The sequence below is a fragment of the Melanostigma gelatinosum genome (assembly GCF_949748355.1).
Source record: "Melanostigma gelatinosum genome assembly, chromosome: 1".
Lineage (NCBI taxonomy): Eukaryota > Metazoa > Chordata > Actinopteri > Perciformes > Zoarcidae > Melanostigma > Melanostigma gelatinosum.
The window spans coordinates 31,506,430-31,530,271 of record NC_136634.1 but is presented as its reverse complement, the minus strand read 5'-3'; the positions used below and the strand labels follow the sequence as shown (position 1 = coordinate 31,530,271).

At 41.4% G+C, this 23,842-nt stretch overlaps 1 protein-coding gene across 3 annotated transcripts in view; it reads right to left on the bottom strand.

The window, feature by feature from the left end:
• Window positions 1–14,330, bottom strand: part of LOC306780344 (septin-7-like) — a 58,860-nt gene extending 44,530 nt beyond the window's left edge. For all 3 annotated transcript variants that reach the window (XR_013772149.1, XM_079272685.1, XM_079272686.1), the window contains exons 1-2: window positions 14,097–14,330; window positions 9,839–9,938 (exon numbers count right to left, since the gene is read on the bottom strand). Coding sequence is in view for 2 of the 3 variants with exons in the window: in XM_079272685.1 (XP_079128811.1) it covers window positions 9,839–9,938; window positions 14,097–14,135 (139 nt within the window). In the remaining variant the exon portion in view is untranslated. The remainder of the gene's footprint in view (window positions 1–9,838; window positions 9,939–14,096) is intronic.
• Between the last annotated feature and the right edge of the window lie 9,512 nt (window positions 14,331–23,842).

The window sequence follows — 23,842 nt, the reverse complement described above, 5'->3', positions numbered from 1 at the left end:
CCGAAATAACTACGTAATGATGCCGATTTGCACTTGTCTTCTCCGACAAAAAGGGACTCCGAAATAACTACGTAATGATGCCGCCGATTTGTAGGTTACTTGTCTTCTCAATGGAGCTCTGATGGATCGGTGCTAGGCTATGCTAACATCGTAGCAGCTCCACCAGCACTCAATAACGTCACGTAGACGTAAATACGGCAGCGTCTATTCATTGTTTGTACCGTATGGTTTACACACACACATGTATACGCATAGTTTGGTCCGGTCTCTATTGATATGAGGTATCGTAGAGCTCTGGGTGAACACAGACGGCTACAGGATTTATTTCCTGATTCAACAACGGCAGGAAGCCAGTGATGACAGGGGGAGCAACTCAACGCTGATAGGCTATCGCGCCACAGCGTCACGCGATTATGTCGCAGAAGTTGAAAAATTTCAACTCGCGCGTTGCCGATTTTGCGGCGTCCACCGCGTCCACCGCGTCCACCGCACTGCAATAACGCGTCCAACGCGCCATCGCAAAATCGCGGCGCGCCAGTCTCATCGCGTCTGTGCATAGACTTTGTATGTAATCTCGACGCGCGTCAAAAAATCAACGCGACCGGTGTGAACACGGCATAACAGCTAATGAGGTAAAAAAAAATAGAGTGCACAAAAGTGTTGAACCATAGTTTGTAGTCCTAGTTTGCTCATGTGCAGTAGTGATGAAGCAGGATGTACGGATCGGGCAGTGAGCAACACGTGTTGCTGCTCCTGTGTAGTGTTAATGAGCTGATAAATGATACGATCATGTGACATCTGATCGGTGCATAATACTCGATCCAGCCTTGTAGGCTGTATCGGAGGCGTTTCTGATACTGATATTGGAACAACTCTACTGTCAGTACACTAAAACATGTTAACAAAACATCATGAACTGATTTGACTTGAACGATAATTTAGTGGGAAAAGCCAATAGGAGAGGCCAGCTCAAGAATATTTGAGGACAGTAATCATCTCTTAAAGCTGCACCACTTTAAGACTGTAACTGGACTGCTGGGATAAAATGTGTAAAAAGTGATTTACATAATCTGCTGCATGATTTTAAAGCCATTACTCCTATTCTATGAGGTCTTCAGAGCAAGATTATGCCATCTTTTTTAAGGAACAGCTGGTGTTACTGAAAAAAAAAAACCCAAAAAAACCCCTTGCTTTCCCAAAATCACATATTTCTGCATGTACGGTACTTGTAAACCACAATCTTTGAACTTTAACCATCGGACGGCAAGTGTCCACAAGTGGGGCACTGTTCAGCAACAGAGCCAGAAACTGGTACTGAGAGAACTGAAATTTACCACATGCCAGTGAGTTCTGACTGTGGGTGGCGTGTTTGAGATTTTCCCCAGCTTCTCTGTCACGTTAACGACCACAGTTTGTTCTTTTCTCTGTTAGAGCTCACTCTGAATTGTGAAACAGTGATGAGTAGCTGGGTGATGTTGAAATCCTTCATTCTGACCGTTTCTGATTAAGACTTGTGAATAAAAGGACACAGGCGTGACAAATAAACAGCACAAAAATGCTAAAAACTCAAATATTATACATCAAGGTCTTTTAGTGTGAAAGGTAAGAACGTAAGAAGTGGATCTGGTCTGAGCTGGCTTTGTCAAAGTTGAAAGGAGGACTAAAGTTCAGTCTGTGAAGGTTCCATGTTGTTATTTCAGAAATTCTGCACAACGTGATTGGTTGATGCCTTCACTTGCAGCGAGAAAGGTCAGAAAAATCGGCCTCGTTACGGAAAACAAAATAATTACATCGCTTTTTTTCTACGCATATTTCTGTTTTCTGTGAAAGCACCCATGAGAAAAACAATAGTTAATAAAAACAAACAACTGACGTGCAGATAAATTGCAAAAATGTGTCACCTGCGAATATTATTTGTATAGGGCTTTTATTGTGAAAGGTAAAACAGGATGGAGTGGATCCGGTCAGCTCTGACTTCGTTAAGGTTGAAAGGAGTAATAAACTTAGCCATCTTGGTTCGGACTAAGAAGCCTCAATTGTTTCATACATATATGCCCAACTTTATTTGTTGATGCCTTTATTCGCAATGCCAAAGATAATAAAGAATTAACACCACTCTCAAAAATATGATGTTGCTTTTTCACAAAGAGTTGGAAAAAATATATTGAGGTGCAAATGAATCCCATGAGAAAACCGGCCAAGGTGTGTACAGAACTTAAGAGTGATTAAGTCGACGGAAGGAAAAGAGAGTGAGGTACTTTTCATATACGTGGCTCAACACATATGAAGAAGTGTGTGAGCGCGAGTGAATGTGTGTATAATCGGTGCGTATTAACACATCTGGTGAAGCCGGCAGATTAACTGGACCAAAGCCTTCCTTCACTCCTTTCTGCAAGGTCTGTAGGTAAGGCGGTCAATCCTAAACCACCCTCACACACACCTGACTGAAGTTTCAGCACTTTACTGGTTTCTCCATTCACAGGCCTCAACTAGTGTATGAAGGCCCTGCTGTATTATAAGCCACAACGAGTGCAATATGCAAAAGAAAACTATAGCGTGCTGCAGGAATGAGTCCTAAAACTAAAATGAGTCAGTGTATTTTTGGACTTTCCGGTTTTCTCGTCTTCAAGTCAACGAGTTTTTTCGAACAGAATTTCATTTAGATGCTTGAATGAAATTGCATGTCTGTGGTGAATACGAGGGGTGCACTGGGTCATAAAACTCACGGTCCGGATCGTATCAGAGTCATGGATTGGATCAGCACAAAAGAAAAAAGGGAGCAAACATAACTGTTCGAGATCCCTGATCACATTTCTTTGCCCCAAATACTAATTAACAACAATTGATCCATATGAACAGATCCATATCTCTTTGTTGTGTGATGGATTTATTCCAGTTTCTCACAAACACTACATTTTACGAGATTACATGTGAACACATCATGATATCATAATTTAGCTTTGCCCAGTACTCATGTTTACTGAACAGAGCATGAACGCATCACAATATAACTGAAAGGAACCTTTGTTTGTTAGCCATTAGCGGTCAATTTAAGCACGGATTAGTTGTTTACAATGCAACATTATCAGAGATCAGTGACTATAAAAGCATAAATCACATATTTTACTAAATATTGGCAGATAACGGTCGTCAGTAAAATTTTATTTTACACTGTGATGGTTAAAGTTAAACTCTGTAATTAATCTGCGGTTCACATGCGTACCGAACCGCAAGGGGGGGGGGGGGATCAGTACGGATCACAGATAGTCAACGGTCCGTTACACCACTAGTTTACCACGTGAGCCTTTTACTTCTGCCGATTGCATTCACTGTTCAAAAATCACAAAAGTGGTGTCCATTCGTGAAGATTATCATGCTTAGACTAAAGGCATATTTCCAAAAACAAGGGTCTTCAGCTGTGTTTTCTGCGTGGATCAGAGCAGTATTTACCCCTCCGATACTCCAATGCTAATGTTGCTAGTAGTTGATCGCCACATTTCAGAGACTCAAACTGTGTTTTTGTAACAAATGAGGGAGTTGCATCTGCATGCTGATATTTTGCCAAGCGAATAGACCCATCTGTTCTTGCGTGGTCTCTATATGTGACAAACAAACACAGGACTTTCACTAAGGGAACCGGCGTTTGTGTCGCTTCAGGGGTGGTCGTTGATCCAAGTGTTGTGTAGTGGATAAGCCACTCTGATAAGAATTCAATTCCTTGGGAAACCTGTGGAATCAATAGCCAGAGAAACTTTAAAAGAACGGTTCAACTCTAACGCGATGTCCTGCATGCAACTCAAAGCTCAGCTTGCAGGGTGAGCTTCTGATCTGCTCTCCTCCCGAGTAGCTTTGGGGGCTGTTAAGTACTGGCCTTGTTACGCATCAGAAGCAGCACGAAGCCGGCATCGCTTCCCCTCTTCTCCCAGCTCCCTTCAGTTCGAATCTGACTCTCTGCTCTGTTCAGCTCTCTACGCTGGCGCTGGAGCTTGTTGATCTTTCCAGGAGTTTCTATTCGATCTGCCAGCTGGACAAAAGGGGCAGGAAGCTGCTATTTCCCACTCAGGGAGAGGCGGATTGGGAAGAGACAGGGAGTTGGATAGAGGGGAGGAAGAAAATAGAGGCTGAAGACAACAAAAGCCACCAGAAGAGTGGTTTCTGGTGACTTTCCTTCTTAATGTCCAACTGAGAGCAGAACAACGAGAGCGGCATCCTGGTGAGCCCATGGCACTACATGGGCATGAAAAGCACCTATACAAACACACAAAACCATCATTCTGACTTCCATACCAACAATTATCTTTTTCTTATCTCTCTTATACCAACAATTGGTTTGGTATCAGAACGAGCAATGTCACAGAGCCACTCGGTCCACCACAACCAGTAGTGTCTGTTCATCACAAGAAGCAGGAATTTATCAGTTATCTTCCAGAAATTTTTGTGGTAACTTTTGGCCAGACTCGTATAAGCATTTGGTTTGATTGATGTTGAAGTATAATTAGAAAGTTTTCGGAGGTTCTCCCTATTTTCCCTGATGTGCGTTTTTGCGCCAGACTCAGCATTTGCTATCTCCAAAACTGAGGTGGTGAACACAGAGTAACCATGATGGTGGAAAAATCTGAACGGCCCCAACAATGACACCCAGTTAAAAAAAAAAAAAAATCATGCAAAGTTTCTTTAAACTGATTCCCGTTTGCCACTGTGTAAGATGGCAGCAATGTATTATCCAAAATACTCGTGTTGCATCTAACATCTTTTGACTATTCCAATCCCATATGCATGCCTATGTTTAGCTTGTAGGTCACACAGAGCACTGGATTATAAAAATAGTTGTCCGTATCTAGCAGTAATTTGGTTATATTAACAGACATTCACACACAGCCTGCTGCAGTGAAAAACACAGTACAGCTAGATGCCATTACCATGTGTTAATGTGAAACGTCTCGCCATGAGACGTATTAGAGCTCATATTCCAGCCAGTCTGACCTTTGTTATCTCACGCACGCACAGAGTAGTGCGTAAGGCAGGAATGCTGTTGCATTACACAAAGACAGTTGTACTTTATCACAATTAGTTGGACACAGGACTGGGTAACGACAGCACTATTTGCTCTGGACAGCTCTAAGTGCAGGTGTGGATGCACCCAGAGACGCATTGAGACCCGATCGCTCGGGCCACATTCTTTTAGCAGTTTGTATGCGAATGAATTGCCCCCCTCCCCTGCATGTTGGAATTTGATCCGGTTACCTGCAGGGCAGGCATCGGCCCAGTCATCTCATACTCCACCATCTGCCCGTTCCCAAACTACGACGGAAAACAATGCTGAGCCTCCGAGTGGAGCCGAGCTTTCACACTTCACCACAATGCCAAGTACAGCAGCGCTGAGGCCAGCCGTCAGTCTTTGCTTTCACAGCCGGGCTTATGCCGTCGGTCCAGCTGGCTGCTTTTAAAATTAAAATTAAAATTAAATGAATAAATAAATCAGCTCGTCTGTTTCTGTCTAACACTAGTTTTTCCCCAAAACATTTTGGTCACGTCTCAATTACTTTGGTTTGAAATTATAGTAATATTTATTTATAATGTATTTTTGGTTGATTCCATGTTTATTGCACCATTTGCCAAAGTTACACAGTGTAAGAGTCTATAGTAAATGCCTAACATTGCTTAAAAACCTAAGTTGCTTTACAAATTGTATTGGACTTATTAAACTTCAAACTGCATTATCTGTCTGGACAAACGCATACTGCTGCTTCAGGGACCGGCTGGATTATGCTCAAGTTATAACTGGTCATTTCCCGTTGTGCATATAGCTCAGGTGGCAACCTCTGGTTCTGCAGAGTTAATTCGATGCGGAAGTGTCTTAAAACTTGCATTTTCTCTACTGACCAGCAGGGGGCGGTTCCTCTGGTTGCAAAAAGAAGTCTGATTGTATAGAAGTCTATGAGAAAATGACTACTTCTCTCTTGATTTATTCCCTCAGTAAACATCGTAAACATGAATTTATGGTCTCAATCGCTAGTTTCAAGTCTTCTTCAATACAGCATGATGTTCATTTAGCAAATGATGGTCCATTTAGAGTCAAATAGACTATAAACCAGGGTATACTTTAGGGCGGGCTTACTGTGATTGACAGTCCAACTTCCTTAGGCAGAATCTGTACTCATCGCTGGACATAACATTCCTCCACATGTTCAGGTTCCAGTGCAGGTGTTGCCGACACCAGCGCAAACAGGCCTGACGGTCAATAGCAACAGCAAAGAATGCTGTTTGGCATTGGCAGAGAAGATTTGGCAAATTTTTCATGGGCGCGACCCACATACTCAGCTGTGCTGCTCATCCCAGAAATGCATGTTCCTTACAAATGGGGCACCGTTTGAAAGGTAAATAAACAGGCTTTCCAACGGTATAACATTTATTGACAAGAAGCATTGTTACAACAGAGAAATAATCTACCAAACACTAATTTCCAAACTTTTTGTTCGATGTTTATGTAAGCCTCCTCTGTTGGAGTTCAGCAACTCTTGAAAACAAAAAGTTTGAAAAGCTTGTTGCTAAGTAGCGCTAGCGTGTTTCCTGCAGGCTAGCATGTTTTCCGCTATGTCAATGAAAATAGTCAATATTTTAGTCCTGTTTTAGAGGACAAAACACTTAGTTACTACAAGAAACATCAATAAATGAGTTTAATACTAGTCTCCTCTATAGTCATCAACAAAAAACTATACAGCAACTTTTGTAATAAGGTTTTACTCCCAAAATCTTGAGTAAACTCTTCTTTGTCAACGGTATTATATGGAGATTAAGTCATAGTTTTAGTTTCATCTCGTCTGTGTTATGGAAAACATTGACCGTGACCAATATATTTGCAATATATAGCTTTCCTTCATTATAGCTTTCAGAACACATTTAGAAATGGGACAAACAAGTGCTAGCTGACCAACCTCCTTTCTCTTCAAATGTCAATGTAAAGGTGGTGAGCACACTGCTCTGCTCCTTACATTTGTTATGTGTGAAATTTGGATCAGCTGGGGTATGCGGGGCTGGGAGCCAAGATATCTGGGAAGAGAGACAGAGGGACCCGTCTGTGAGTGGGCCTGAAACAGCAACTAATTGATGGTGGATCCCTCTCTGGTTCTCACCCAGACACTCCGCTGTCTGTGTCCCTCCTGCTACTCGTCCACAGTGGCCGTTTACTAAACAGGAAGCCAAAGCCCCAGGCTCAAATAATAAAAGGTTGGATGCCTCTTTGTGTTAATGTCTTTCTCCTTCCACTGAACTGGTCGGGGTCACCACAAGATACATTCAGTGAGATTTATGGCCTTTTAAAATATTTTCATGCTAGCCGGAACAGAGTTTAAGACAAATGTAAAAAGAAAACTGTTAATTTCTTTATTTATTTATTTATTTATTTTTAAAGTTAGACTTGATAATAAAAATATCCCAATAGTCGAAATTATGAGATAGAAAGTCGAAGTTATGAGATAGAAAGTCATAACTATGATAGAAAGTCATAATTCTAGATAGAAAGTCAAAATTCTGAGATTGAAAGTCAAAAGTATGAGATTAGAAAGTCAAAATGATGAGATTGAAAGTCAAAATTATGAGATACTTAAACAGTCATAGAAGCAGCTCTTTGGCTGGTTACTGTACATTTAACATGGAAATGTATTGTGAGTACATTGAAGACTACTTTAAACTGTGAATGCAGACAGTTATTTAACAATATGTTACGAGTAGTGACATTTACAACCGGCCCTTTGTGGGCGACCATGATGCTGATGTGGCCCGGAGTGAAAATGAGTTTGAGACCCCTGGTTTAAAGGGATGGTTACATTCTCAGTCCAAAGTTAAAAAATACACCTACCAACACCTTTAAACATGAACACATTGTACTTTGTGTATTTAACCCATATGTAGGAATACAGAACTGTTCAACAACAATTTGTGGTGTTAGTGGGGAATTATGTAGTAGAACTATTTCCTGCCGACAACAGCATTCAGCGTCTTGAAAACGTCTTGGTTGCCCGCATTATTTCGACAACGGAACAGAAGCACTCGGCTAATGGATAAACTGCTGTTTGTCAAGGGACAACGTGATAATGCAGTGAGTCCTCCTAAATCACACTCACAGATTTCAGTCATTTTCACGTCTGGTGATATTCGCAAGCAGCAAGCTCCGGTACTGACGAGTGAAGCCAGTGCTAAAGTGTCATAAATATGCATTCATTATAATGTCCACCAGGGGGCGACTCCTCTGGTTGCATAGAAGTCTATGAGAAAATGACTATACTTCTCAATTGATTTATTACCTCAGTAAACATTGTAAACATGAGTTTATGGTCTCATGATGTTCATTTAGTAAATTATGGTCCAGTCAGAGTCAAATAGACCATAAAGCAGGGGATGCTTTAGGGCAGGCTTACTGTATAGGCTACCGGGGCCCGATACAACGTCACTACTCCGCAGTCCAAATATGGTCAATTCCATTCACTGGTTTCGCAAAAGCTAAGATGGTGATAGCAAAGTCGCCGAACTCGAGGCTTCAAAACCTCAGTCCTCAAAACAATGGGTGACGTCACGATGACTACGTCCACTTCTTATATACAGTCATATGGCTATCCTCTATATTTACTGTCATGAATACAAATCCAATGAGATGACCAAAAGCAATATTAAACTGATCCTACCAAAAGTGTTGTTTGTCAGGTCTTCAGCAGGGAACCACTGGGCTTGAGACGGAGTGGCAGAGTGCCACAGACTGGTTAGGGAAGTTGGAAAGCGAGAAAGAAGGACTAACCTTTGATTTTGGGTTTGCAGTGTTTCCCCTACCATTATATTAGTGGGTCGCCCCGACCCCCAACGCCAGCTGCACTATGCACACGCTCTACACAATCCATATCAGTTCATTACTCACCACAAGCCTCATTCAAACAGAGCACTGGAGAAACTGGAACTTCCTGTTTCTGTTCCAGAAAAGGAGCTCATTCAAAATCTCTGATTGACGCTTGTTACCAAGAACTGAATATCTAGCCCTGGACCTGAGTGTTTCTAAACATCACGTCAAGTGGTGCCCTCCATTTGTTTAGATAAGGGTGGTAGTATCTTTTTTAGCGGGCATTTAATGGACGCCATTTTCCATTAGCCCGAGATCTTCCCAGGCTAAATGTCACGGTTCGACAACAGAGGCGAGTCCATGGGTGAGTCGAGGCTTTGTGGCTTGTTTCTTCATGTCTGTAATAATAGCAGGCCAGAGAGGCGCAAACGCTGTTGACATTTTTATACAGCAGAGGTTTCAAATAGAAAGTCAAATTTATTGACAAAAAATTCACAACATGGTTTTATCTAAGGAAATATTCTGCTTTCTTGACATTGAGGTAAAAAAAAAAAAAAAAAAAACTTTGCTCTCCGGATTTGCATATGTGGGTTCATGTGGGGTTGGGGCTGATATTTTGAGCTTTTTGCAACGAGATTCATTCAGACTTGAGCAAACATCCTGCAGCCCATGATCCAAATCAAATCATCCAGAGCACACAGATGTGTTATTGTGCATCCTGGGAAACTGTGGGAATCAAAGCTTCTCTCTCCGTCGCCGAGCGACACTGTAGCCCCTCTCTCACAGCCGGGCCACACAGGGGAACCAGCGCTCTGCAGAAACCGCTCTTTAAACGGTGAGCCAAGTGCGCCGCATGCCAAGCATGCTTTACCTCCTTTCAACCTGTGCACTGATGACCCTCATTAGCACAAGAATGAAAACACACTTAAGTAGATGGACAGGTGTGCGTGCAGGGGCGCACAAAAACACACTCTCACATCCTCAGTCACGAGGCAGATGTTTCCAACTTACCTACAACCATCAACGTAAACTCAAACCCTCTCTTGACCGACTTCCGATACACCTGGTTGGGGAGATTGGCGAAGCCCACATAGCCATCCAGGTTCCGCTGCTGAAGGGAGAAAAACACACACACACACACACACACACAATAATAAAAACCCATGCTCTCAATGACATTTGTATCTTTAACATGGAAGAAACTTAAGTAACAGCATGAACATGCACGCAACACACACAGAATCTCCGTTACTATGGTGACAAATACGTAAAAGATTTGGAGCTGCACTCAGTCATTATTTGCACACAAAGTGATGAAAAAAAAACTTTTTTTTTGGAAACCTGCAATTAGTATTTCCGAGTCCTGCAGCAACAGAGCCCCTTTGAAGTGAAGGACAGCTGGTTATCTGACGAGGAAGGACAGAGGAAGTGGAGTCAACCCTGCCACAGTCCATCAAATAAGTAAACTAAAACAGAAGAGTAATATAAACCAATAACTCAAGCCAATCCGTTCTTTAAAGCAGAAACGTAAAGCGAAGTGGAATGACCAACTGCCGTCTCACCAAGTGTTCAATCATGTAGGACGGGGACCAGGCTCTCCAGCTGCTCCCTTTTTCTACCACCAAGGTATTGCCTCATCTCTTTATCCCTTTTCTCCCTTCCCCATGGCTCTCTCTATTCCCCCCCCAATCACTGCGCTCAATGCTACGTGAGGCAAACACAATCGATCGCTGGCCAGCGAGGGGCCTCTCGAGCTTCTGATGGAAGAACGGCAGCTCTGCACCGATCGGCCTGCTGGAAGACCTGCAGCGGAACCTTTGACTGACTCAACATCCCGTGTCGTTGCTAGCTTATGTTGCATTTAGGGGAGTAACTTGAGGGGAATATCACCATAAAACTTCCCAAACTGATTGCTGACATTAAAACAATTATTTTCTGTATTACAAGTTTTCTGAAAATGTTTGAAACGAGACATTATCTTAAAAAATAATGCGCTAATTTGCATAGATCTGATCCAATCTGAACATTGGATAAAGTCAGGTTCAAAATTCTTCTATTTTGTCAACATATTGGAGTAAAAGGTGTTTTCAGAAGGAATTTCGTTATCTCTCTGTATTATTCCATAATTCAGAAAATACTGTCAACAGCCACAAAAGAAAATCCATTTTCTCCATGTTTTTAGCATTAAATGTTTTATAAATCAAGCTCTGAATGATATGTGAACAAACTCCTCTAACAACCTTAAGAGCATAGAGAGGGATGAAATTGTAAAGTTTGGTGTTTGTAAAAGCTACCGAAGTGGAGATTTATGGATCAGAGTCTGAGAACAAACTCATTTAGAGAAACGTCCTTTAAAGAGGCCTGTAGCATCTCTTCTTAAATCATAATTGCTGAGTTTGAATAGACCATCAAGTTACTGGAAAAATGTAATCAATGAATCCATCAAAGGCTTCCAACAAACTCCAAAGCCTCCACAATGACGCATTATATATTAAACACTAATAGAAATAGAAAATAAGACGTTGACATATACACTCATATTAATAAATAATAAATCCATTTTCTATAGCGCTTTTCAAGATACCCAAAGACGCTTTACTTGAATATGACAATATTTAGAATTTGATACGGGCCACGTAAACAGCGTCCGTCCGTCCGTCGGTCGGTCGGACGGACGGACAGACAGACAGACATGAATTTTAAGAAAGCACCCAACATTTCTGCCATAAAGATCGAATGTTGATTCCAAATAATTCTCATACGACAGAGATAGATAGCTAGATAGCTATATGTAGATGTGTAGATGTGTAGATGTAGATGCATACATGCATACATACATACATGCATACATACATACATGCATACATACATAAATAAAATCAACACAGTCAAGCAAATACAATATTGGCTGAGTCAGTTTCGGCAGATATTAATATTTAAGGACTCAAATAGGGATCTGGGGCAAATAAAAGCCTTGATCGGGACATCCCTAATGAATATGTACTGTAGCTACAGACAACAGTTTGACGCCTTGTATTGACTTGAATGTGAAGTCATTAAATAAGAGGAAGTTATATTCTGAAAGCTTTACAACCGCAGGGCTCAAAAACAGCTTCAACAGTGGGGCTCTTGAACCAGACTCACATAAACACTTTTATCACCAGGAACATGCCTTTGACCCATCTCCAGTCCCAATCCATACAATCCATTCTTTTGTTAGCCTTCTGTAAAACTGTTATGTTGTTTATTTTATTTGATATAGACATCACAGTAGCATTAGAATTGTAACATACATTTATGCACAAAGCCCAGATTCACTGTGTTAAGTGTTTGTAGCGAAATGCTAATTTACGACGCCTGTCCAGATATCGATTCACGGCCATTAACATGGCTGATATCTAGCTAGTCTTGTTGTTAAACATACTATATAAACATTTTATTTACTGTTTGTCTACAGTACGCAATGTTATTGACTTTGAATCCAGCACAACGTTAGCTTTCTGACTCGTAGGTAAGCCAAAGGGTTCTGTGAGCTGCGTGGACTAGAAATATCTAACATAAGAACCTTGTGGGATGTTATGATCGTTCCAGGTATTAGCAAACCCTCAAGTGTTGGAAACGGAATTATGGCTTGTTCAAAATGTAAGATTCTGGTTGCAACACACATGAAAATATAAATGAATAGACTCAATTTTCTTTGGCAAGTGACCATGGTATTATTGGGATAATGGCCATTACTAGCCTAACTCGACCTTCTACTGTATATTCCTCATTTCCCACTGTTGAGTGTGACAATGACAAAACTGTAGAATACACATCAACAGCATGGACACACTGAATGTGGGAAAAGAAACGGAAACAATCTATTCGCCTCATCAATACTCAGTAGGCGGAACTACTCTGAGCAAGGCTGAAGCACTTTTCCACCATTTCCATGTTTGATCCACCCACATATACAAGTTCTGTGTTACATAAGGCCCCACCTCTGGTGGTCTGTGGTTCTTTAATAAGAAAATTGACCAGAAATAAAAACAGGCAGGGAACTTGAAATGGGGAAAGTAATGGTGGCTGAGAGAGGAAGGCTTGTCAGTCCATTGCTGTTAACCCCTCCCCCGTCCACCCGGTGGTGATAGTAACTGCCTGGTTCACTGACATCATCCCCCCTACCTCATGCACGAGACAGCTGATGCTGAGGCCCTCTCACCGTTTCCATCAGCTGTTTTAACTTCCAGCTAACACACATTGAATATGAATCATGTGTTAAATATAGCATCACAGAGAACATTTAAATAGTGTGCTACGGAATAGAGTGTATCACAAACGTGTACAGTACAAAGACTAAGGGTGCTGTGTTGTAAGTGTATGAGTAACCACTCATTGCTAAAACATAAGTGCCGGTGCACAAAGCTCTTAACAAAGCAAACTGGATGTGGTCAACCAACAGGGCGGGTGGACAGTCCCACTAAACTGCATTCAGCAATTACACATTTTAATGAAGACTTGCTATCTGGAAATGGTACATACATTAATTTGGGGAACAGGTTATTAATATCTAGTAATGAGAGGTTCAGCCTCTCCCATTGCTCCCAGTATAAACTGCGAGAAGAGAAGCGCCAATCTCATCTGGGCTCTGAACCACCGTAGCTGGCTAGGACTATCGTCTGGATTGTATTCAGAGCAATACTAGTAATATTCACGTACGTACGTACGTGCTGGTCAGTAAAAACGTGCAACCATCAAACCATCTTCCGTTTAAATAACTGCCATTTTAAAGACAACATTATAGTGGTATCTCTTCGTCAACCGGGTCCAAAACAATACATTTGAAACACACTGTATCCACCACACATGATCTATATTGCAACACACATGCTAATGATATTGTAGTTGCGCCACACATAGCTCGCTTCACCAGAATAAGGCTACACAGACGTGATTATTGATTAAAACGATGGCATTTACCGAAATGTATGTCGTTTGGTCAACCACATTATGCCAAGTTATCAGTAGAGTAGATATGAATTCGTCTCAATGTGTGATGTCTCTTTCAAGTGATTCTGTGAGTATGTGTGAGTATGAGAAACACCATAAAACGAGCAGATCGTTAAAGAAGCGAGATGTTCGGGTTTCTCCATATACAAGAGGTCGAACCAAAACACACGGGTCGGTTAAATAGGGTGTTAAAAGTGGGTTTAAATCATCACCTATTGAAAAGAACAGTAGTGAGAACATTTGCACATTGGTCTGTTTGAAAGACAAGTAGACTTACGGCGATGCTGGGAACAGCAGTCTCTGGTCGCTCGATCATTGCACCGTGCTGTCACAACCCAGCCTGTCACCGAGGCATACACTGATTAACGTCCAGAAGAATGACGGAGCGGAGGGTAATGAGCTACTTTGCAGCCTTTAACCCGTTGTTTGGTGTCAATAAAAAAAGCAAAATGCGTCTGTAGTCGAATGAATGAGGTTCTATTACATATGGCCGCTGACGGATACTACTACCAGATGCAGCACAGTGAAGAAAATGCTCCAACAACTGTTTTTCTTCACGAGGCAAACCAATTGTAGGTGTGTATGTGGATAATACGTCCGGTGGGGAATTTCAGAATAAGACGAATTGTATCGCAACAAATGCATACGTCGACAAAAAAAGTACAAATGCTTATATAAAGAAGTAAATAACAATTCTGGTGTACTGGTTTTGGGGTATATAAGAACTGTTTTAATTTCAAGGGTCGAAATCCCCCCCCCCCCCTTTCAAGCTTGCTTTTCCACTCGCACTGACCAGACAACGTTTCCCATTTTTGTATTTCTCAAAACCTAGAGCATCGGATTAGGGTTCTGCCCAAATCATCAAGTTAAATTGGTAATATTGTTCAAGACATTCAAAATGTAATGTTATTGTAAGCTATTATGTTGAGTATGTTAAGAAGCAGGGTTCCTGTATATGTGTTGTGTGATTTTATTGTGAAGGAGGAGACGGAAGGAGAGAGAGAGGGAAGAGTTTCTGAAGGGGTGTGTGATAAGGAATAAAGTGGCTGCCATTCTGGGCGCCGAATACGCCCCGTGTTTGTTATTTTATTATTATCCTAAAGTATAGGCGCAACACAAACTCTCGGCTACATTATTGTTTATTTTGCTAGCATTTAACGACTAAACTCATGGAAGTTCGAGCTGTAATGTTACAATAATGGTGCAGGGCCGAGATCCTTCTTGTGGCACTGGCACCTCTGCGTCACTCAGCGTCAGTCTGTGGCAGTCTGTGTCAGTTCAGCGGAAAGATTCAGCTGTGGCAGGCGAGCATAGTTCGGCAACCGTCAAGAAGCTGCGGGGCTGAGGGGGCGGAGCCACATTTCCTGAGACATTTCCTGAGAACACCCGTTGTTGTTACGACAGATCAGCTTCCATAAATCAGTTTTATGATTTTAGTTGAGTCACCGGAGCCCCCTGTTCTCTGTATGCATCCTTAGAGTAAGTACGTTGTACTTTTTTGTTTCTCATTCATTTTATTTCAGTATGATTTTGCTGGTTTTGCAACAAAATGGAACATAACACGCTCTTTCCAAATTATTACTTTTATAGTCATTTACAACAATCGGCTAAAATAATGAAAATAAATCATCCGTTTTATAATCATTTAAAAGTATATATACAAATAAAAATTATAATTAAAAGACGTAAAATGTCCAATCCAAAAATACATGTTTGAAAATATCTTCACTCTTCCTCTGCTTATATGTATATGTATGTCAGTAGGTGACACAAGCTGCCAGAGAGTGACGCAGAGTGACACAAGCTGCCAGAGAGTGACGCAGGGTGACGCAGAGTGACGCAGGGTGATGCAGAGTGATTACTTATATGTATATGTATGTCAGTAGTAGGGTTGGGTATCATTTGGGTTTTTTCCGATACCGGTGCTAAAACGATACTTTTAAAACGACACCGGTGCCTGAACGGTGCCTGAACCGAAAGTTATTTCTTCAAATTGAACAATATATTAACTGTTAAAGTATACTATAAATATAAATAAATACAAAACACTTGGCTTCAAACTACAGCTTCAAACTTTTTAACTATGAACAATATGTTAACTGTGTTGGGAACGTAAAGGAGCGTGTTTGGGTTATCAGCATTTAAGAAACTGAATTCTTGACATCAATAGAATTATTAATGTATGTAACAATTATTAATGATTATTAATAACAACGGGGCACCACCCTGCGAACAGGGACCAATAATCAAACAATAAAACTAAGTCTCATAATTAGTAGTCACTCATAATGTCAATAGTATGCGTATGACTATACATTCAGTGACAGTGAAGGTTTTTAAGTTCGAGCACAAGGCTACTACATACAGGTTTATCAAATACATATGCACAAGTAATCACAGACGACTGCTCCTTAAAGTATAACAGAGTTTATTAAATCAAAATAGTAAATGATAAAATCAATTAATATTGCAACCAACAAACGTTATCATACAATTTTATATGCCTAAACCAAAGAATGAATAAAATGGATGAGGGTGTATGTCTGTGTGTGTGTGTATGTGTGTGTGTGTTTGTGTGTAAAGGAGTCTTTAAGCTACAGCTAAAGACTACAAAGATGGCGGCGTCGAGTGACGCGGGCCAAAAGGGGAGGGGCCTTAAGATACTACAACTAAACTACCACCAGATGGCGGAGTCGAGTGACTCGGACACAAAATGGTGGTGAGACTGCTGTATGTAATCACGTGTGCCGATGCACACGTGTGTTGTGAGGCGATCGATTGAACGGGGTTTCCCCCAGGGGCAGAGATAGGAGCTGTGTGTGTTTGTGTTACGGAAAACAAGAGGAATAAAAGGGGAGAGAGAGGAATCAGAGTTTCTGTGTGCGATGTCGCGTTGTAGTGAAAATGAGGATCGCCGATCGTATCTCACACAAGTTGCCGTTGTCGCTTCGCGAACTGACGACACTTATGCCCGATAGTCGCGTTTCCACACTTCACTCACAGAATCGATTCAAGGAAATAGAGCAAGAACAAAAATGAAATCAAATAATCCCAAAAGCAACAGTCAAACAGTTAATACACAATGCAACGGAACTTCTCTGGTCCGTAATGATTGCGTAAATACCTCCGTATAATGCGACAGTGTCTTAACACAAACAGAATACGGGAATGCACCATAGAGCGGATTTTCTGATCCGCGAGGGATTGCGCAATACCTCGATATCACGCGACAGTAACTTAAACACACAAAAACACGGGAATATCAACATATAAATGAATGGCCTGAATTAAATTTAAGTTAATTTAAGCTAAGCTATGCCCAGATACCATGAATCTTACTTGTCGATGCTTCGTTGCAACGGAAAAGTGTTCGTGGGGAAGTTGTCCTTTTTCCTCGTCAGGAAGGGGGGTCTTACAACGCGGCTTTGCCGGCGCTGTTTCGGTCCGTTGGCGTGGCTCTGGAGCAAACGCAGGTCCGATCTGTACTCGCTGCAGGGAGGACAGTTAACTTCGGATGAGACGGCGTGTCTGCGCATCTTACCGGGAATCATCGGTCACAAGAGGAGCGAGGCTTCGTCAGGCTCCTCTGTGCCGGTTTGTGCACAAAAAAAGGGGGGAAAGCAAAGAGCGGAAAACGGATCACGGAAGCGGATTCGTCTCGCGGGCTGAGGGGGCCTTTACTCAGAATAGAACACTGTCGTTTCGTCCAGCGAAATGGCTCGTGACCTGTCAGGGTTTGAGGAGGGGAGAAGGCCGTTGCTTCCTCGTGGCCTCCGTCGTGCTGGAGGGGCGAGGAGAGGCCGATGTGTCTTCATGTGTCCAGGACGAAGGTCCGGGCGAAGAGAGCGTTGTGTGCTCCCTGTTCGACGGAGGTCGAAGGGAAAAAGCAAGGAGGTGTGAACTGCAGGCACTTTTGTTGGACAGTGGTTGAACCACAGGGGTCCTGGGGTCTCTTGGCTCTCGGCCAATGAGATTGCAGCGGTGCATTCAGGTGACTTCAGGAACCATAGTTTTTTGGGGGGGGGGGAATTCACACCCTAGTGTGAAATTCCTTCAGAGGAGGTTTGCTCTCATCAAACTACAAATCAGGATGAAACCTTTGCTTGAAAAAGGCAAGGCCTGATTCTCTTTGTCCACAGCACATGTTGAAGCCATATGGTCAGACCCCAACAACTGTTAACAGTTTACAGTATACTTAAATAAATATAAATAAATACAAAACACACACACACTTTGTACACACACTGCAGCAATTATTTTGCAGAAATATGAGCATATTTTCCTCCTTTGGCAAAATACGACACGTCTCATGACTTATTTTATTTTACCAGTTGGTGGCGGTAATGCGCCAATTCGTCGTTTTCCAACTGCCAGTACACCTCAAAGGAGGAGAAGAAGAAGCTTTGGCGTGCCTGTGTTGTTGTGCTCATGAGCGACAGCGCTACGTACCCCGTTGTAATAATACTATGAGTGAGGAGCGGAGGACCGAGTCCTGCTGCCAGGACGGAGTCATCAGGGTACTGTAAAAAAAGTATTTCAATCGGCGCAGGCACCGAAATGAAGCACCGAAATCTGCGTTACGTTTCGGTCCGGTAGGTACCGAACGTATAGGAACCGGTTCGATACCGGCACCGAGTTTCGGTGCCCAACCCTAGTCAGTAGGTGACACAAGCTGCCAGAGAGTGACGCAGGGTGACAGAGGGTGACGCAGGGTGACGCAGAGTGACACAAGCTGCCAGAGAGTGACGCAGGGTGACGCAGAGTGACACAAGCTGCCAGAGAGTGACGCAGGGTGACGCAGAGTGACACAAGCTGCCAGAGAGTGACGCAGGGTGACAGAGAGTGACGCAGAGTGCCAGATACGGATGTATTTAATGCAGGTTATTTCATCTGATATTTGATGTTGATGGTTAATTTGCAACCAAGTTGTATACATCATGTATTTACTTGTTATTTGTATGTAATAGAAAAGTGAGCATGTGTAGTTCATGAAGCAATAAATAATGACAATTGAAAAATATAGAGAGATGTTTGGTTCATTCTTTTCAAACACTAAGCCTAATTTACCTAAGTCATTGATTTAATTGTCGCACTTAAATCCTGAATTGACTGGTGAAACAGAAGAAGTTAAAAGGCCAAGATGAGAAGATATAATGTTGGTCAAATACTGTGGTCCAAATACAATTTATTCAGTTTTATTGGCATTGAGATATAGAAAGTTTGACTCTAGAATATTCAAACAATTCCGAATCTCACAAGACAAGAGCAAAAACAAGATGAATGTGTTCTCCTTTCTTCGTTGCTGTCATGTTAACTGTCTTGCAGTGGTGTATAAAGTACTCAAAAGCCATACTTGAGTAAAAGTAAAGATACCTTACTGGAAAACTACTCAAGTAAAAGTAAAAAGTCACCTATTAGAATACTACTTGAGTAAAAGTCTTAAAGTATCTGATATTTATTGTACTTAAGTACAAAAGTACTTAAGTACAAATGTAATTTTCTGATATTAAATGTACATCATAACCTGAACATTAAATGAACATCATAACCTGTTCATTGAAAGTAAAAGTACAAGTAAATGCTGTTAATAAAAAAGCAAAGGGTCAGAATTGTGAGAATGATGAAGTTTATTCTTTTAAGTGCTGTGGCACCATGACCAAGGACATGGAGCTGTGTTGAACATAATTGGGTTGGCTGTGATCCATCCAGGAGCAACAATGTTCAACATAATATATTGTACATAAGTATACTTTTGCATCTACTATGAACTTATCATCATAATTCTCCGAAAAGCAATATGAAACTATGAAGGAGTTGTAACAGTGCGTTTATAAGTCTGCTCATTAGACTAGAGGATGTAGAGGCCAATGCATAATATTATGTTCAGCAAAACATATCCACTTGATGCATCAGGTCAGTGTTTTGAGAAAGGACACCTGCCTTGTAAACTCCTATGGGCCTGATTTGAACACAAAGGTTTTGCTGAAGCTGAATCTGCAATTGGGCGACTGCTACCATCATAACTCCATCTGATCATCCACAACATGACTCAAATATCAAAACATGATCAATACTAAAGCAGCACCGAAAGTAACAACCCAGTCATTACTTGAAACTGAAACATGTCCTGTTCATCTTCAAAAGAAGTTGGTTTTCAAAATTGCGAGAATTCAGTCTCGCTCTTCTTGGGCTGAAGACTCGTCCTGCGATGCTAAATAGTCTTTCACAGGCCACTGAGGCAGGTAGAGGTGTGTTCAGCGTCACAGACAGCTTGCACACAGCTGCGAAGGATTTCACTAATGCTGCGCTCTCGCGGCTCCTGTCAATCCGTGTATATAGCTACAGCTAACGTTAGCCAACTAGTGCTGCACAACTGTCAACACTTCCTCAGCTCACTAACTCGCTAGCGATCCACTGGTGTTGGTCTTCGTCACCACCGTCGTTTGTTGCGGGAGTAGCAGGTGCCTCCATTTCTGCTTCCATCATGAAATCAGTCATCGTAGAGTGGAATTCTACTCATGTAGTCGCCCGCTAGCTTATAGCATGTAGCATCACTGGGAATCAAAACACCGCGGCTTTGAGAGCACTTGTTTGCAATTGTGCATTAACGTGACGAACCAATGATTTAACTTGCTGCTAGGACCACTGATTCACCAAACCTGCTTGCTTGCAGTCTGTGTTCCACCGCAGTCCCCGACGCTGCTCTCATGATTCATTTTTTTCTAAAGATAGATTTGATTTTGTAGCGAGTAACAAAGGTTTCAGGGGAAATGTATCGGAGTAAAAGTACCGGTTTTCTTTGCAAAATGTAATGAAATAAAAGTAAAAGTCAACAGAAATATAAGTAGTAAAGTAAAGTACAGATACCCAAAAAAACTACTTAAGTACAGTAACGAAGTATTTCTACTTCGTTACTATACACCACTGCTGTCTTGTGACCCCTAAGATTGATCTCTGGAGCTGTAGGTGGATGCAGACTGTCAGAAGTGTTACTATTTTGAAAATGTATCACTGATTGTGTTACTATGGTAACTAAAGCAAGGTCCACTGGAGGCTGTTTAATAATAGAGTGGAGTGATGAGATTAACGTGTTATACATTTATAATATTAGCAATTTCCTGCCACGTTTTTAATATTTTATAATACTATATTGAACGTAATTTTCTTTTCTTTCTCGGAACTGAATCACGCTGCAAGCAATCGGTCCATTTTGTAGCCTCAGATGGCTTAATTGTTCCTGAAAGAGCACTCTTCTAACGTGCATTTATTAATATAGCTGTATAGTAGTAGTGTGATGGCAATAACATAACGAAAATTAACAACATTATATCTTCTCATCTTGGCCTTTTAACTTCTTCTGTTTCACCAGTCAATTCAGGATTTAAGTGTGACAATTAAATCAATGACTTAGGTAAATTAGGTAAACAAGTGTCACCTACTGACATACATATACATATATATACTTTTAAATGATTATAAAACGGATGATTTATTTTCATTATTTTAGCCGATTGTTGTAAATGACTATAAAAGTAATAATTTGGAAAGAGTGTATTATGTTCCATTTTGTTGCAAAACCAGCAAAATCATACTTAAATAAAATGAATGAGAAACAAAAAAGTACAACGTACTTACTCTAAGGATGCATACAGAGAACAGGGGGCTCCGGTGACTCACCTAAAATCATAAAACTGATTTATGGAAGCTGATCTGTCGTAACAACAATGGGTGTTCTCAGGAAATGTCTCAGGAAATGTGGCTCCGCCCCCTCAGCCACGCAGCTTCTTGACGGTTGCCGAACTATGCTCGCCTGCCACAGCTGAATCTTTCCGCTGAACTGACACAGACTGCCACTGAGTGACACAGACTGACGCTGAGTGACACAGACTGCCACTGAGTGACGCTGAGTGACGCTGAGTGCCACAGACTGACGCTGAGTGACACAGACTGACGCTGAGTGACGCAGAGGTGCCAGTGCCACAAGAAGGATCTCGCTGTCTCTCCAATAATGGTTGTTTTCTAAAACAGCTACACAGTAATATATATCAGTTCTGCTTCAAATGTGAACAAGAAAGTCCAGTATCCTATTTGCTATTTCAGAAAGAGCAACTACCTCGTAGCAAAGCACAATGAGACGCGACAATCGGAGGGCGGGATTTGGGCTCTTATTTTAAAAGAAAACCTGCTTACATTCCGGTCTACAGCTTGATGCACCCGGATCCATCTTCCAATTGGTCAAACGCGATAGTGATGGCACTTTGATCGTGTGCGCGTGAGACGTTCACGTGCTGGAGGCGAAACATTGCTGCCTTCAAGGACTGTTGTGAATAGTTACTAAACAATTACCAACAACGCGGTAAATGCGACTTGACATTCATTTGGATTTCCTTTTGGAATACCACCGGTTGTCACAATCATTTTGGAAGTAATCAGTCTATTTGCTGTGAACATAAATACTTCGGTGAGACTCGTGATGTGCTGCGCTGCACGTTAGATACTCTGACACTGTTCACCGTAAAGTCCCACTGATCAGCAACTAATTATATTCATAAGGTGATTTGCATTGACCGTTTATGGTTGGATGTGTGGCTGAACCAGCTGCACACATTTACAGGGTGATTTGGGATTCATAAAAGGAAATGGCTCACTGACAGGTTTTATAAATCTGAGTATTTTTTGGCGTACGCAAACATCTTACGCTCTGTTTCAGAAATGAGACCCCTGGTCTTGATTGTGCCTTGGATATAGATAGTCCATTGGCGCACTCTAGTGGCTAAGAGAGCAACTGCCACCAGAGTCCAAAAATGTTACCTCTAATTTAGCGAAGAGCATTTTTGTTGGGACAATAAATATTTTAGAGGAGATACTAATCAAATATTTATAGAGTTGAACTTATTAATGCTGTAGTCCAGTACAACTTATCATATAGTTAAATATATTCACATGTATGTGAAAAGTTTTTAAAAAACGGAACAAATTAAACTTTTATATATAAAACTTTTATTTTGAAGTGAACATTAAAGACTAGCATTTAGTGAACTATGGATACAAGTGGGAATTACAGAATGATCTAATATGTATCTAAAGTTAGCTAGCATCAGCCAACATTGGCCTCCATAAGCTTCTGGTCATAGTAGCGGACCAAACAACACTTTCGGGACAAAACCTCTGAGTGTATTGCATTGATCAAGGATGTGTTTTATTATCTCGCCTGTCTGTGGCAGGAGATCATGCATTTGTGTGTGCGTGTATCTGTCTGTCTGTCCAGGGCTAATCTCTCATACTACCAATCAGCCTAATATTTTAGCTTGGTTATGACTATGCTCAAGGACCTCTCGTAGTTGCGGCGATTATCCTATTTTACTTTACGTTCAATTCAGTCAGGAATAGTCTCATCATAGATTTTAAACCATTTATTGGAACAAATGGAAACAAAGTTAAACTTGGCTCTGGTGGCTCCGCTCTTAAAATGCTCCCTGGATTTAGCCAAGTAGCTAAGCCAGAATGGGGGGCACCAAGCATCAACCCCACAGGTATGTTGGAGGCCACATTTTGGCTTTTTTTTTCATGGCTCAAAAGCTGGCATCCATAGAAAGGTTTGGTCTCATTTTGAAACAGAGCATCTGCAGAGTAATTCATACCCAATATGTTATGATCCACTCAAGTTAGGCACGACAAAAGATAAGTAAATGCTTTTTTGAATATATATCTGATTCCATCTTGACTGTAAGGATGCCTGGAGGGACAATTGAGTGGGATTAAACTCTTTCTAGATGCTAAAGAGTTAAACTTGTAATTTTTAAAGCGGAAATCTTGAGTATTTCTTCTTCCGAAAGCGACTGACTTCAAGAAAATTAATGGAATTTGACATTAAAGTTGAGATAAAACTTGTGATTCCAGCTAATTTGCAGGCGACTATTTCTTAGTATGGCTCCATTTCTTCAGCATACACTAGTTTATGTCATATCAAGAAGGGAATTAACACACGGGAAGTGTGAGGGAGAACAACAGAGACCAACAATG